Genomic DNA, 14,253 nt, shown 5'->3' on the forward strand with positions numbered 1-14,253 from the left:
GTATGGTTTGCATTGCAGCACACCCTAATGAAGGCATAACTGTGCTAATCTTCTTAGAGGCAGTTTCTGGATGAATTTAGCTATGGGACTTCCTGGAAAGCTAGGCATTATGAAGGTTGACTTCATTAGGGCATGTAACAATTGAATTAGGGGTTGATGAGCCCTAATAATACTGATCTATAAGTTGGGGTTGATGTGCCCAAATGGATCTGTAATAGTTGCCCCCTAAAGCATGAAGTTGTAAATATATATATCGAGTGAAATGATTTATCATGTGGAGACGAGGTTTCGAAGCGGAAGGTGACTGGCATCAATTACAATACTTATATCATGATAATTTGATTTTTTCTCATGAACTAGATGAGGGAAGGCATACCCATGCTCAACTTATAAACTTTCATTACATGTACAAATATAGTCATCTACAGATATTGACCCATGAATGGATGACCATGAATGTAAGGCCATTGTACATTTGATTTGGTACTCCTGAACATATCGTAGCTCAGATGGATGAAACTAGATCCGGGGTCTTCAATCCTTTTCAATCTTTTGCTCAAGTACAAGTCTAACCATGTGAATAGATGTTCTGAAGTCAAACATGGGAAGAAATCGTGTAATTACCAGCCAATGATATAAGCCGTCAACAAACACGAGAGGAATCACCGATAATGATAATGACCCCCAAGGTACTACAGTACATTTCACATGGTGTGATTTGAAGTTGAACACTATACAAAGTCTTTCAGTTCAAGGCCAGTGATGTCAAGCTATCGCCGGAAGCAAACCTACTATTGATGTATGAAAGCCTCAAGGTACTAAATGGGTGTTTCTAAGTCAACTTCTTGGATATTGTGCCGATGTCGACAAGAAGCAACTTGTCACAGGAGGGCCTTGATGTATCCCACATCAACGACACGAAATGAGGTAAATGATTTTGGAGATGAAAAAATGACTGATGACACAACGTTCAGGAATGGCAGTCATGAAATGAAGGTTTACGATATTGCAATGGATGAAGTTTGAACTAAATGACTTCTCTTGAACATGTCGGAGACAGTAAGATGAATTGGTAGCATTGACCCAAAAAAAGGTAATGGATGGTATGATAAACCAACGGTGTGATAACCATCAAGCTGAATGACCCAACCCACATAGTCATGGTGATGAGCTGAAAGTATCATGTTGAAGAGCGACTTGCTACAATAAAGTTTTCTCAGCTTTTTCCGTTTCCCCAGTCATTGCTGACCAGTACATCTTTATTTTTTATCAAGCTTGAGGAGGATAACATATGCTTATTGTATAATTTCACCCTTCAGGTGAATCCATCACTATTTTATGCTTTAACAAGTCTAGCGAAGGTGAAACTTAGTCTTGTCTAGATGGACAAGTCTGTCGCTTTTTGATGTTTTCAACGAGTTTAACGACAAAGATAACTCGATCCTTCCCATGTTTAGGGAGTTTGAAAAGGGATGAAAAGAAAACTCCACAAGTTACTTTTCGTAAAATAATCTCTCAAGTCTGAAAAGGCATAAAATAATACAAGAGAGATATCGTTTCCAATCCTTTTAACAAGTTGGAAAGGACAAGTGCTCGACAATATTTTCATGTTTAGAGAGTCTGAAAAGAGCTTAAAGAGGACTCCATTTTGAGGAATGAGTGGTGTCTAAGGTAGCAATTGGTTCCGGTGATGTTGGAACTTCTCAAAACATGTTGATTTATGTGAAGAGGCTGGCTAATCAGACTACTCATTGCAACTATTCTTCAAAAAACGTAAAAAAACCAAGTGAAAGCGTATGATCGGCCAAAGGGATGGTGGTGATGGGATGAAAACAACCAAGTCTCATCTGATGGAAGAGGCTTATAGAATGGCAATCACAGGGGTTAAAATGGAAATGGGTTCATTTTTAGAGAAACTTGAACCATAGGGAACTATGCTTGGATTCAGTTTCATGTTTATACAAGCTTGAAATGAAAAATTATGCTTGAATTCAGTTTCATTTTTGCACAAGATTGAAATGAAGAACTATGCTTGAGATTGGTTTACTTGCCTCCAACATGATGAAAGGGAGAGTCTCCTGTAACCAGATGGAAGTCATTGCAGTGAAGCAAGATAGTTATCCAAGACCTTTTTGGCTTCGTCCAGATAGGGACAAAGGTGAATGGGGTGATTCCCTTCACACAACCTACAGGGAAACATAACTTTACTACTAGGTGCATGCGCCCCAAGCTTCATTACATTCACCTAAGCAGACTACTCATGGCTATCATGTGGATGGAATGAAGGTTCATTTACGAGATTAAGTGAAAGACTCGACTAGGATTTTACGAGATCTAATCAAAGACTCGACTTGGAACTTGGGACCTTGTTTTATCTTTTAATGAGCTTGACACAAGACAAGGAACTCTGCTCATATTCCCTATTTCATCTTTTAAAGAGCTTGACACAAGAGAAGGAACTCTACTCTTAGACCCTTGTTTCATTTTTTAATGAGCTTGACACAAGACAAGGAACTATGCTTAGATTCCTTGGTTTCTATTTTTAACGAGGTTGACACAAGACAAGGAACTATGCTTATGAGGGTTGTTTTATTTTTTAACGAGGTTAACACAGTAAAAGAACTATCCTCACATACTTGTTTCATTTTTTAACAAGGTTGACACAGTCAAAGAACTATCCTCATGGACCTGTTTCATTTTTTAATGAGGTTGACACAGTCAAAGAACTATCCTCATGGACTTGTTTTATTTTTTAACATGGTTGACACAACAAAGGAACTATCCTCGTACCCTTCAATCACAACTCATAAGAGGTCATGAAGGAGAGATCTAGTTCCAATGCCCCTAGTACATAATGTACAAAATCACTGAATTGATCGTCAGTTGACATAGGTATGGAACAAGTTGCCACATAATTAACCCATGGCGGGGATGATACCATTGGTACAAAAGGACCATTTAGGGAAGATGGTTGATTGGGAGCCATATTTGGACCAGGAAATGAAAGCTGGTCAACGGTGACAATTTTGCCTTCATGCAAGAAACAAATCACTCAAAAGAGTGTTGAAACAATAGCTCCCATGTGATAAACATAGTCGTGCCCAAGTAGTAAATTGTAATCTAAAGGGCTTGGGAGTACCAACACATTCAAATAAACGATTTTTCCTCCCAAAGTAATGGGTAACTGAGGGAGGATCCCTAATGGTTGAGTGGTTCCTCTATTAAAAGCCAACAAATTCTGGGTAACTGGTACAAGCGGTGGCGAACTGAGCGCTTGCCAAGCAGTTGAGGAAAGGATGATCACTGATGCACCTTCATCTATAATGGTGCTAGATACAATCATATTACAAACCTGTACTATGATTTGGAAAGGCGCATAAGAAGGAAGGCAGAATGCTACCAGTCGATTCCAATCAAAGGAAGTGACAAGACTACTTGGAGGGGGTACCCTAGAAATGAGAGAATTAACCCCTTAAGTTACGAGAATGGGAGGATTTATCTTGATGGAACAGGTGGATTTCCCCCAAGCTCATTTGATTTTGAAGAAACAAAAAGAACCTGAGTGGTATCATATTCACTCTCTTCGGGAAACGTACAATTTACTGAAGGTGAAATCAGGTCAACGGTTACCTCAACCTGTTGATTTGGGTCGGGTATAGACTCATAGGATTCACTTTCAGAGAGAATGGATTTGACCGACAGTTGATTTTGGTTAGTCAATTCATCAACTAGTGAAGGATTTAGGGAGAGTTTCCTGTAACCAGATGGAAGTCATTGTGTTGAAGCAAGATGGTTATCCAACACTCTTTTGGCTTCATCGAGATAGGGACAATGGTGAATGGGGTGATTCCCTTCACATAACCTACAAGGAAACTTAACTTTACCCTTGTCCATCACATCATATTTAAAAGAAAATTTTAAGGTTCAAGCAGTGGAAGATCACATCAAGCATCAAAAACAAGTTCTAAAATCTTAAAGGATAACCTCACTTTGGCACATAATAGAATGAAACAATAGGAAGATCAGCATTGTAGCGAAATAATTTTTCATGTAGGTGACTAGGTTTTTCTATGACTACAACCTTACAAATAAACGTCCCTCAAGCAAGCTACGAAGGATAATAAATTATCACCAAAGTATTATGGTCCATACAAGGTGTTACAAAGGATTGGTACTATGAAATACAAATTGGAACTTCCTGCAACTTAGTTAGTGCACCCATTTTTCCATGTTTCATGGTTAAATAAGGTTATAGGTGAGAAAATCCCAGTTCAAACAATATTTCCAAAACTTGACGAGGAAGGAAAAATCATATTGGAACCTAAAGCAGTTACAGAAACAACAAATCGATAACTATGAAATCGATCAATTTCAGAGTATCTCATCAAGTGGAAGAACTTATCCGTTGAAGATTCTACATGGGAGGATGAGAATTTTATATAGAATAACCTAGAACTATTCAAGCATTTAGGACAATACTTTTTCAAGGAGAGGGGCATGTTAGGTCCCTATACTACTAGTGTAACCCCATATTATTATTAGTGCAACCCTCTTATTGTATTATTATGCCCATGTAGTCCCTATACATTTTTCCTCTACAAAAGGAGAATCATTAGATCCCTTTCCTTTTTCAGGAGTTCTAGATTTACAATCCTTTTTGTAGTTCCTTTCGTTTCCACATTTCCAGCATACCTTTATAGTTTTTGGTAGAGATTTAGATCTCCCTCTAGATTTAGATCTCCCATTTGAGAAATTATTTCTATTTCTATTATATGATCGTTCTCTTATAAACAAAGAATCTCAATTCTAACTGTCCATGTTTTTTCCTCTCATCTCTTCTTACAACAAGGATGAGACTACTTAATCAAACTTCAAGGTAGTTGTATTTCTACCTATATCAACAAAGATACTATCCCACAAATCTGGTAGACAACACGAAAAATTGATGCACCTATCTTCATATAAAATTTTTATATCAACAGATAAAAACTGACTTACCACACTACTAAAGGCTTTGAGATGCTCTATCACTGACTCTCCATCCTTCATTCTCAAGTTATACAATCCTTTTATCAAGAACATTTTGTTCACGAGAGACTTGGATTAGTACAAAGTCCCTAACTTTTCCCACAAAGCCCGCATTGTAGCTTCCCATGATACATTCAACAATACTAAATCTAAGACACACAATCGTATTGTACTCTTTGCGTTCCTATCTAGATTTTCCCAAACTTCTATTGACATTCCTATTGGTGTCGTGCATGGATCTACAACAATCCACTAATCTTGGTCCACCAAAAGATCCACCATCTTGAGCTTCCATAGCTCAAAATTATTCCACTAAATTTCTCGATATTTAACTTTCCTTTGTTTTCCATCTTATTTCTTCGAAGGAATCAATTATTTAGTTCTCCCATTGAACAAGGTCTATCACATGCCAAAGAAAAACCCATTAGCAGCAAAGATGTCCCCTTGAAGTTGAAATTTCTCTAATACCAAACATAGGTTTTAACCCTGTACATGAATTACTTGCAAACGAATTCTTAAAACAGAAAAATATCATAGTGAGAATAAAAAATAATAAATGTATATATTTTCGCCTAGATCCCATAACCGGGACTACCAGATTAATTTTTCATTATTTTTTTTCAATGTTACAATACATATATATACATGTTGAAGCATTCATAAACCCCAATCCACTAATCCTGGATTAGAACATAACTGTATTTCCCTTGACCAGATCTAAAATATACCATGGGCAGAGAACCATCATGCCAAAAACCATGCACAAAACTGCCCATAAAATTTATTTTCAGGTGCTACCCTGGATCGCATAAAATTTATTCTGGGGACAATCATGGAAATAATATAACACATAACCAAAAATTCATAGTCTTATTTTAGATCCTAATCCTTGACTAAAGATGTGGGGGGGCTTGTCACCCTATTATTGTTTCCACCCCCTAGTAGGGGTTTAGGGGCAACACTCATTAGGTGGAAGGTCTAATGGTAGAAGTTATCTTAATTTAATGTTTTTTTCAGTAAAAGGAAACCCTCAGTTTATATGAGGGAATTGTATTGCAACTAGTTATTATTCTATGTCACAAAAAGAGAGGAGAATGTGTAAGAGAAAATAGGAAGTTAAAATGAATTTGTTGTAGGTTGTATTCGTTCAGTTTGTTGGATAATATAAAAGGAAGGAGTGGTCATTTCTCCATGGACGTAGCCCAAACTGGGTGAACCATGTATATTTGTCTCTCTTGTTTTATTATTTTCTATGTTTGTGTTTCCATAATATTTTGTTTGTTTGATTTCTCTATTATTTAATTTCTAACAATAAGAAGTTGAGAAATGAAGATCCCTATTACTTCCAAATTTCATCCACGCTCTTTCTAGAATCCCAAATTATGATACCTATATCAGGGGTGTGGGCCCAATTTTCTTAGGCTAAAGTTTAAATTCCTATTAATTTGGCTTCTTGCATTGAAGTATCAACACTACTTTCAGCTGAAGCCACCAGATGTAGAAATGCAGTGGTTATATTTGATCATTTTTCAAGGTTATAGGGCTTTTGTAGAAGACACAAAAACATCTTACAATTTTTCTGAGCTACACTCGCAACATATATTGAGGGATGATTGAAGGGTTTGCATGAGGACATGCAATTTCTTTAGTTGGGGGGATATGTTGGGTCTTGCAATTGACATCCCCTTTACCATAATTTTCTGACCTTTTCAACCTTATAATCACATTCTCTTACTACACCTATTGTCATTTTGACTAATGCATTCTACTCTTCCATGTTGAGTTACTTCATACATTTTTGCTTGTGTTTTAATGAGAGGTTGATTTTCTTGGGAAAAATTATTAATAAAATTAACAAGGCGGTTGCTTCAAGATGACTTGTCTTGTTGGAATGTTTTTTCCTACATGAAATGATTTTTCTCAAAGTTTTTTATTGTTCATATTCTAGAACAAGTTCTACTAATGTTGTTATTTTGATGTTGATACTTTGTTCCATAATACTATGTTTTCTTGACGATGTAATTGGGAGTTAACTTGGAAACTACTACTCAGTCATAATCAACCTAGACCATTGTGTCAGGAAATAAAACTATATTTTGACAATAAAACAAACTTGACTTGATTGTTATCATTCTTCATTGTTGACTTCTCACTAATTGAAGACATCGTTAAAAAACCCTCTTTATTCTTATCAAATTAGTTGTAATATTTTGTACAAGACTCTCAATTTAGATAGCTTGAGAATCAAAAGATTCTCATGGCTAATTTTGGTTTTTAGATTAGAAATAATGTAAATCTATAAAAGGAGAATCCCTTTGCGTCATGTGGGGGTGGCACAATTGTATTTTTGGAGAAGTTATGTATATGTAACTCTTCAAGATTAATACAAACTTTCATGGGTTTGTGGTTCAACAATATTCTATTTTCTTAGCATGTGAGTTGTAAGCTACCATCTCCCTATAAAAGAGGAAGGGCCCTCCTCTTTAGCAAGGATCATTCTATTAGTAAGGTAGTGTAGCAGTGTGTTTGATTTCCTTGTAGTTATGTTTAATATTGCTTAATTGTCCTTGATACATACTTCTATTGATTTGTTGCAATTATTGACCAATTGGTTTGCAAAATAGTTGATCTTGTTTATTTGTGTAACATCAGAGATCTTGGATCGATCCATTTCTTAGTTGTGCGTTATTAATTTTTTTTTTGTTATAGTTTCTATGTTTTGATAGATATATTTAGATAGACTCTTATGTTCCTATTACTATATGTTGTACAAATTGTTGAATTGATGATTGTGGTGAGGTCATTGGTCATGTCAAGTTTTATTGGAATGATTTTTGAAATTATTTCCAGTAGTGCTATATCTATATCCACAACTGTGATCTTAAATGATTGAGTGATGTTTATTCTAAAAGAGAGATTTTAATTTTAGAACTATGTTTAAAGTGATCAGAGTGTTTAATGGTTTGACAATGACGATTTCCATTTGCTAAGATTAAGGAGTTACAACAACTTGAGTTTTGATTGTGTGCCACGATCTTAAAAGCATTACAGTTATGAATGCCAGTTTATAATTTCTACCTGTATATATTTTGCATGATAACCTTGAAATAAAATACCTATCCTGGTTGACAATTTATGTGTCTAAAATCAGTTGATTCTAATTAAAAGAAAAACAATTTTCCTAAGAGGTCTTTATGAAAAATACATTTTGGATAATTAGGAGAGAATAAGGAATGGCTACCATGCATGGCATGTTAATCACATCCTTGCTCCCACTCTTCATGACTAAGCATCAAAAGATGAGCTGACCCATATTAAAATTCTATTATATATGGAGTTAAATGAATGAAAAACTTTATTAAGATGGCTCCCTATAGGGAATATCCAATATACTTCTCTTGACATGCTAGGCCTCTGAGGACTCGACACATCCCACCAATGGGATCAACTAGAAATATCAAAAGATACATCGGATGTTTCACCAATATTCATTAAATAAAACTGAAGGAATAAGAAAGACATACAAAAAGCCAATCCCCTATGTCCTTTAAAATTACATTATCTAAAGATCAAGAACATGCATTTGACATAATCCTACAATACTCACAAGCAAGAGAACCACAAATACCATTAATGATGATCATCCAGGGGTGAAATATCCTACTTGATAAGCTACATGAAAGAGGCACTATCTTCTCAAGAAACATATGGCCGTAGCTCAATACTTCTTCTTTCCCCAACTGGTGTTACAAATTTTAACATACATATAACCACTATACATTCAAGGCTTCGGATTCACTTGAAGCCTTTAAATGGTCAATCCCTTATAGTGTTCCAAGAAGAGACAAAACATGTTCAGTACATTCTAATCAATGAGATGAGTTACATAGGCTCTAAATTGTTTGTGAAAATAAAGAATCATTTGTAGGAGGCATTTCTAGAAAGAAACGACAACTCATTTAGTCAATGCTCAAAATTTCTGGTAGGGGACTTGGGCCAGCTTCCATCCACAATGGAAAATATTCGCTATGCAGGTACAACTCCAAGGAGGAATTTATGGACAAACTTTATGATTATAATGAATTTGCAGATAATGTCTCGATAAAAAGAAATTCTCGGCACCTAGGCCCGCTTCCACTAGTTGTTGACAAACATTCATAATTCAACACCAACAATAGATGATTGGGACCTCCTTCACTCTAGGACTAACTGATTCTTGTCCATAAAAGAGAACCAAAGAATTAAAACTTCATTCATCTCTTTGCAACAAACATTGTTGTTGATAACCATAACAAATCCATGCTTGAAACCTTATGTATGCCAATTGCACGAAGTATTGCAAAATTAACAAATAGCTAATAAGCACACCAACAACATGATGAGCAACTCGAAAAAGAATACTATTATGTGTAGGCCAACGAGTTATGCTATCTTGCCATTTATGGGTCCATGAAGGATTAGTTAATGGTGCTCCGAGAGTGGGCATGCAAATTGTATATGCACCAGGAGAGAGCCTTCCAAGTTTACCAACATATTTTGTTGTGGCATTCGATAAATACATTGGCCCTCTATGGGACCAAGGACAACCAATGTACCAATTTGACCCATACAACAAAGTAGCAAGAAAAAAACCCCTCTTAAAATGCCTTGGGCATTAATTATTCATACATCTCTAGGAATGACCTTAACAAAATATACCAATGTCAGATATCATTTTGGGATTCAACTGCGTTAAGTAAGTCATTCATGTATGACCATTTCCAGGAGAGGTAGTCGCAACAGACTAATTTCTCATGATTTTTGAACATCACATTGGTAACATTGAACATCTAGGCTTGACCTTCAAGGCAATGTCACACACTACTACTCTAGAAAGAATATGCATAACATAATCATTCTCGTTGAAATGCTATGGAAGAATGAAAGATACTACATATATCTCACTAAGTAAAAGAGAAGACACCCATTTACATACTTTGTTGCTCTCATAATTACAACATCCAAAATCACTTTTACCATAGATAAACACAAAACCCTAAATTCTTCTATATTATAATTATAACTCTATACATAAAATGTTTACTTCATCTATTATTCTATATATAATTATTTAGTAATATTATTAAAAAATTAATTTCTCTAAAATTTATTACTAATTAAATATTAAACATATTTTTCCCTACCTATTTGACTCATGTTATGTCTTCTTTTTTCCCTCCTTTCCGCATCCCCTTTCCCCACTTGGGATATATATATATATATATATATATATATTCCAAATGATGATTTTTTTAACTGAACACTTGATCTAGGAATATTAAACCTGATTCGTCACGTGACGTATGTTTTACAGTTCCACCATTATAGTGTCGGGTCATTTATTACCATAAAATAAATAAATACCATCGTGACTGAAAGCCTTTGGAAAGAAAAAGTGGTAGATCTTCACTGAGCCTCAAGCTTCTCTAAAATACAAATACGTATAATGTAAGTAATTTAAAATATCAACCTACAACGTTTGGTTCTTGTGGCATTAAAAAATAGCGGTTATTATGATCTGTATAAAGTGGCATCATATCGCACAATGCAATTACGATAAAAATACTTGATAATGTAAGTAATTTAAAATATTAACCCACAACGTTTGGTTCTTCTGTCATTAAAAAATAGCGGTTAAGATGATCTGTATAAATTTGCATTATATCGCACAAGACCAGCACAATGCAATTAGGAGGTAGTATAGACTAGTTGCCTCTATATGGCAAGATAAGGAGTGCAAGAACTGATTGCGTAAAGAACTGATTTCAGACTGCAACATAAGGCCAGCAATTCCATGTATGTTGCAATATAATGTTGAGAGACCGATCAATATTAACCCTCATTATTTCTTGAAACAGCTAAATAGCTAGTGTAATTCCATCTATGTTGCAATATATTCTTTAGAGGAGTTGGATATTGAATAGCCGGTTAACTTATTCTGGGAAATATATTCTGTCCCGGAGCCAGGATACCCTTTGGATCGAACAATCTCTTTCTCTCTGCAAATCGCTTCCACCGCTGTTTACCGAAATGCCTCTCCCATTCTGCCTGATTTTTATGACGACCAACGTATTGTTTCACAGGGATACCATTTGCTCTACAAGCCTCAAGAACCGCGTTATTTTGATCCAGAACGAGCTGCAGAGGAGGCCCCTCTGGATAAGGTTTGTTGTAACGGAGTAGGGACACATCGTAGAAGATATCCTCCTCGGGAGTAACAGCAGATGTGCGAGAATCCCACCTGGACATCATCGCAACGCAGAAAAAACTTGGGTGTGTAAGCAAATTATTAGTTAAGCAGAAAACTTGTTCATTCACCCAATTATAGTGGTGCCATACTTACAAGCTTCTATGCATAGGATATATGAGGATAGAGCCATTCACTCCTTTTGTGAGTATCTTTTTAAAGATCTTGGAATCAAATTCCACAATTTTGCTCTTAGGCACGAAGAGATTAAGCCACGCGTGAGGCGTAGAGACACTGCTTTGTGTCCCTGTGGGGCGGAAACGATAGAGAAAATCGAAGTATGAATGGTCGGCGCTGAATTGTAAGCCGTTAATAAACCGAAGTTTGGAAAGCCGGGATTCGATTATCTGCAGGCCGTCAGCCAATTATGATAAGCAATTAACATATGCCTTGAACAATAGTATGCAATAGACGTCATGAACTTAGAGAATCAGGGAATACTTAGTAACCTTATCGATGTCCACTCCAGGATCGTAGTATTGGCCAACCTCGACAACGTACAGCAGGGGGCCGGCTGTAGATGGAATGAGAGAGGTATCGAAGGATTGATTGGGCAGAAGAGGTATGAAAGGCCAACCATTGACTGAGTCATTCGCGTTAACCACAACGCGACCTTCGATGAAATCGAATCTCTGGGCAGGTGGCAGAGAAATGAGGAGCTCCTGGTCGTGAATGAAGTCCTCTATCTTCGAGTACACCAATCTTATCCATCTCGCCTGCACAAGCCATATCATGTCACTTTAGATTAGCACTGTAACATATCTTCAATTCGAAATGAGAGAAATTATTTAATTCAGAAAAAAAATGAAAGCTTTATAATTTAAAAAAATGTAATTCATAATCCATCTCGCCTGCACAAGCCATATCATAGAAAATGCAAAACATAAAAAGACGAAAAAAGCAAAATGATCCGAGATTGCCATTCTGGGAAAAGCGGCCATTGCTTACTCTTTGAGGAGCACGCTCAAGAATGATTCTTGCTCTCGTAATGACTCCGAATTGTCCTAATCCTCCAAGTGCACCAAAATAGAGATCAGGCTGATTCTGGGGACTAGCAGTTATTATTTCTCCTTTACCTGTAATCCCACATAACGTTAAAGTAGCTGAATTTTTAGATGAAAATAACGAGCGAAAATATGTTCTATACCCTTCATCTTCGCGAAAAGATCTATCGTTTTCAATGTAAAACAATGAAATAAATTTTTAATGATCAAGTGGCAAATCTAATAGGGTCCATGGCTAAAGACTAATTTGAATTATATCAAATTTAATAGATGATGATCCAAAACTCATTTAATAAAATAAGAGGTAATAAAATAAGAGCTTAGCATGGCAATCAGAGGTTTGAGATTGATTTAGTAAGAACCTGTAACAATTTCTAACTGCAAGACATTGCTAATTTGTGGACCAAATATATACGCCTGCCCACTTACTCCAGCATTGGACAGAGTCCCCCCAATGGAAAGATTAAGATAGTCAGTCCATGAGCGAGGAGTAAGTCCTACACCCACTGTAGCACTCAGCACATCAACCCAAAGCTCACCCGCCAGTGCATCAACATAGGGAGCATCTGTGGCTCTTTCATGAACAATATTGAATCCTTTGAGCGAACTCGTGTTGACCACAATTCCATTCAATGCCGTAGCCTGCCCACCGACAGAGTGGCCATGGCCTCTGGCAGCTACTGTTAAATTGGGAGACGTAGCTGCTATTCTTATCAGTTTACTGATATCCTCCGCTGAGGAAGGAGAGAAAACAGCAGCGGGTTTGTTGTGATATATACCTCCAAAATCACTGGAAGCCTCCTCTATCGTAGGTCCCTTGAATGTTATACCACCCTTAAATTCTGCTGCTGCGAGCCCTTGGCATACTTGCTTGTCGAGGTGGCCAGAGATAATACAGTCTCTGTATATGTCATCCCCTCTTAATCTTCTCAGTAACGAAATCAACAAAAGGAGGACCAGCCACCTCATTCTCATCACTGATATCGTCCACGACACAAATAATAGAAGGATTACTCAAAGCCGTGTTGCACGGCTGCTCATATTCATATCTCTGTTGGAAGGTTAATAGAAACGCTGTATTTATAACAATATTACCTCAGCAGCGTGTTGGAGTATGTCTCGGGTATAATCATAAATATATGATTTCTGTTATAATTAGATAGAATCCTTTTTCTATTTGAATGGTTTGAGGATATATTATTTCAACTAAACTTCTAAAAATTAGCAAGTCGAGATCTTCGTTCATCTAGAACGATTCTTTCAACGGAATAATTATAGGTAAAAAATAATTTATCTAGCTATAAAAAAATTCTACTCTCAAATAACATCGCATTTCAACAAAATTACGTACAATAAATTGCACAGCTGAATGACATTATTTGCTGAATGACATTATTTTACTTTCTATATAGATCCATAAGCCCAGTAACCTATTCAAACGGAAGAATGCTTGAAATTGGTAGGTATTCGTTCGAATCACAATTTTTGAATGGTGGATTTTCCACAATCAAAGTGTTAGAGGATAAAGTGCTGAATTTATATATGTGATCAAAAACTTATTTTAAATAACAAAAATAAAGATTTGACCAAAAAGAATTTTGCAGTTCAAAAACTCTAAAACCTTTAATAGTTAGACAATGCTCTATAGAAATAACATTTATAAGGTACCTTGACTTTTAAAATCACTGCCTATGTCTTTAAAATATATTTTTCTAATTATATTTGATAATGAAATTAATTAATGGACTTGCATTGCTTATTAAATTTTTCTTCATAATTTTTTCTAATGTAATTATAAAAAATTTGTATTGTTTGTAAAATATGTGCCTAGATCACAATTTTATTACTAGAATTACATCATAGATATCTTAATATCTTCATTCTCTATGACAAGATGAGAATTGTCCTTAAAGAGGAGAACTATTAATGTTAAAC

At 35.9% G+C, this 14,253-nt stretch overlaps 1 protein-coding gene across 1 annotated transcript; it reads right to left on the minus strand.

The window, feature by feature from the left end:
• Positions 1-10,995: 10,995 nt before the first annotated feature.
• LOC149156121 (cytokinin dehydrogenase 7-like) lies at positions 10,996-13,287 on the minus strand. Its single transcript, XM_089444649.1, has 5 exons — positions 12,681-13,287; positions 12,263-12,390; positions 11,764-12,030; positions 11,411-11,661; positions 10,996-11,308 (listed from the first exon to the last, which is right to left on the minus strand). The coding sequence occupies exons 1-5, from the start codon at positions 13,285-13,287 to the stop codon at positions 10,996-10,998; spliced, it is 1,566 nt and encodes a 521-aa protein (XP_089300775.1).
• Positions 13,288-14,253: the final 966 nt, after the last annotated feature.

The sequence above is a fragment of the Pinus tabuliformis genome, chromosome 9 (genome assembly GCF_031772625.1).
Source record: "Pinus tabuliformis cultivar Carrire ecotype Pingquan chromosome 9, CPIR1, whole genome shotgun sequence".
Taxonomy (NCBI): domain Eukaryota; kingdom Viridiplantae; phylum Streptophyta; class Pinopsida; order Pinales; family Pinaceae; genus Pinus; species Pinus tabuliformis.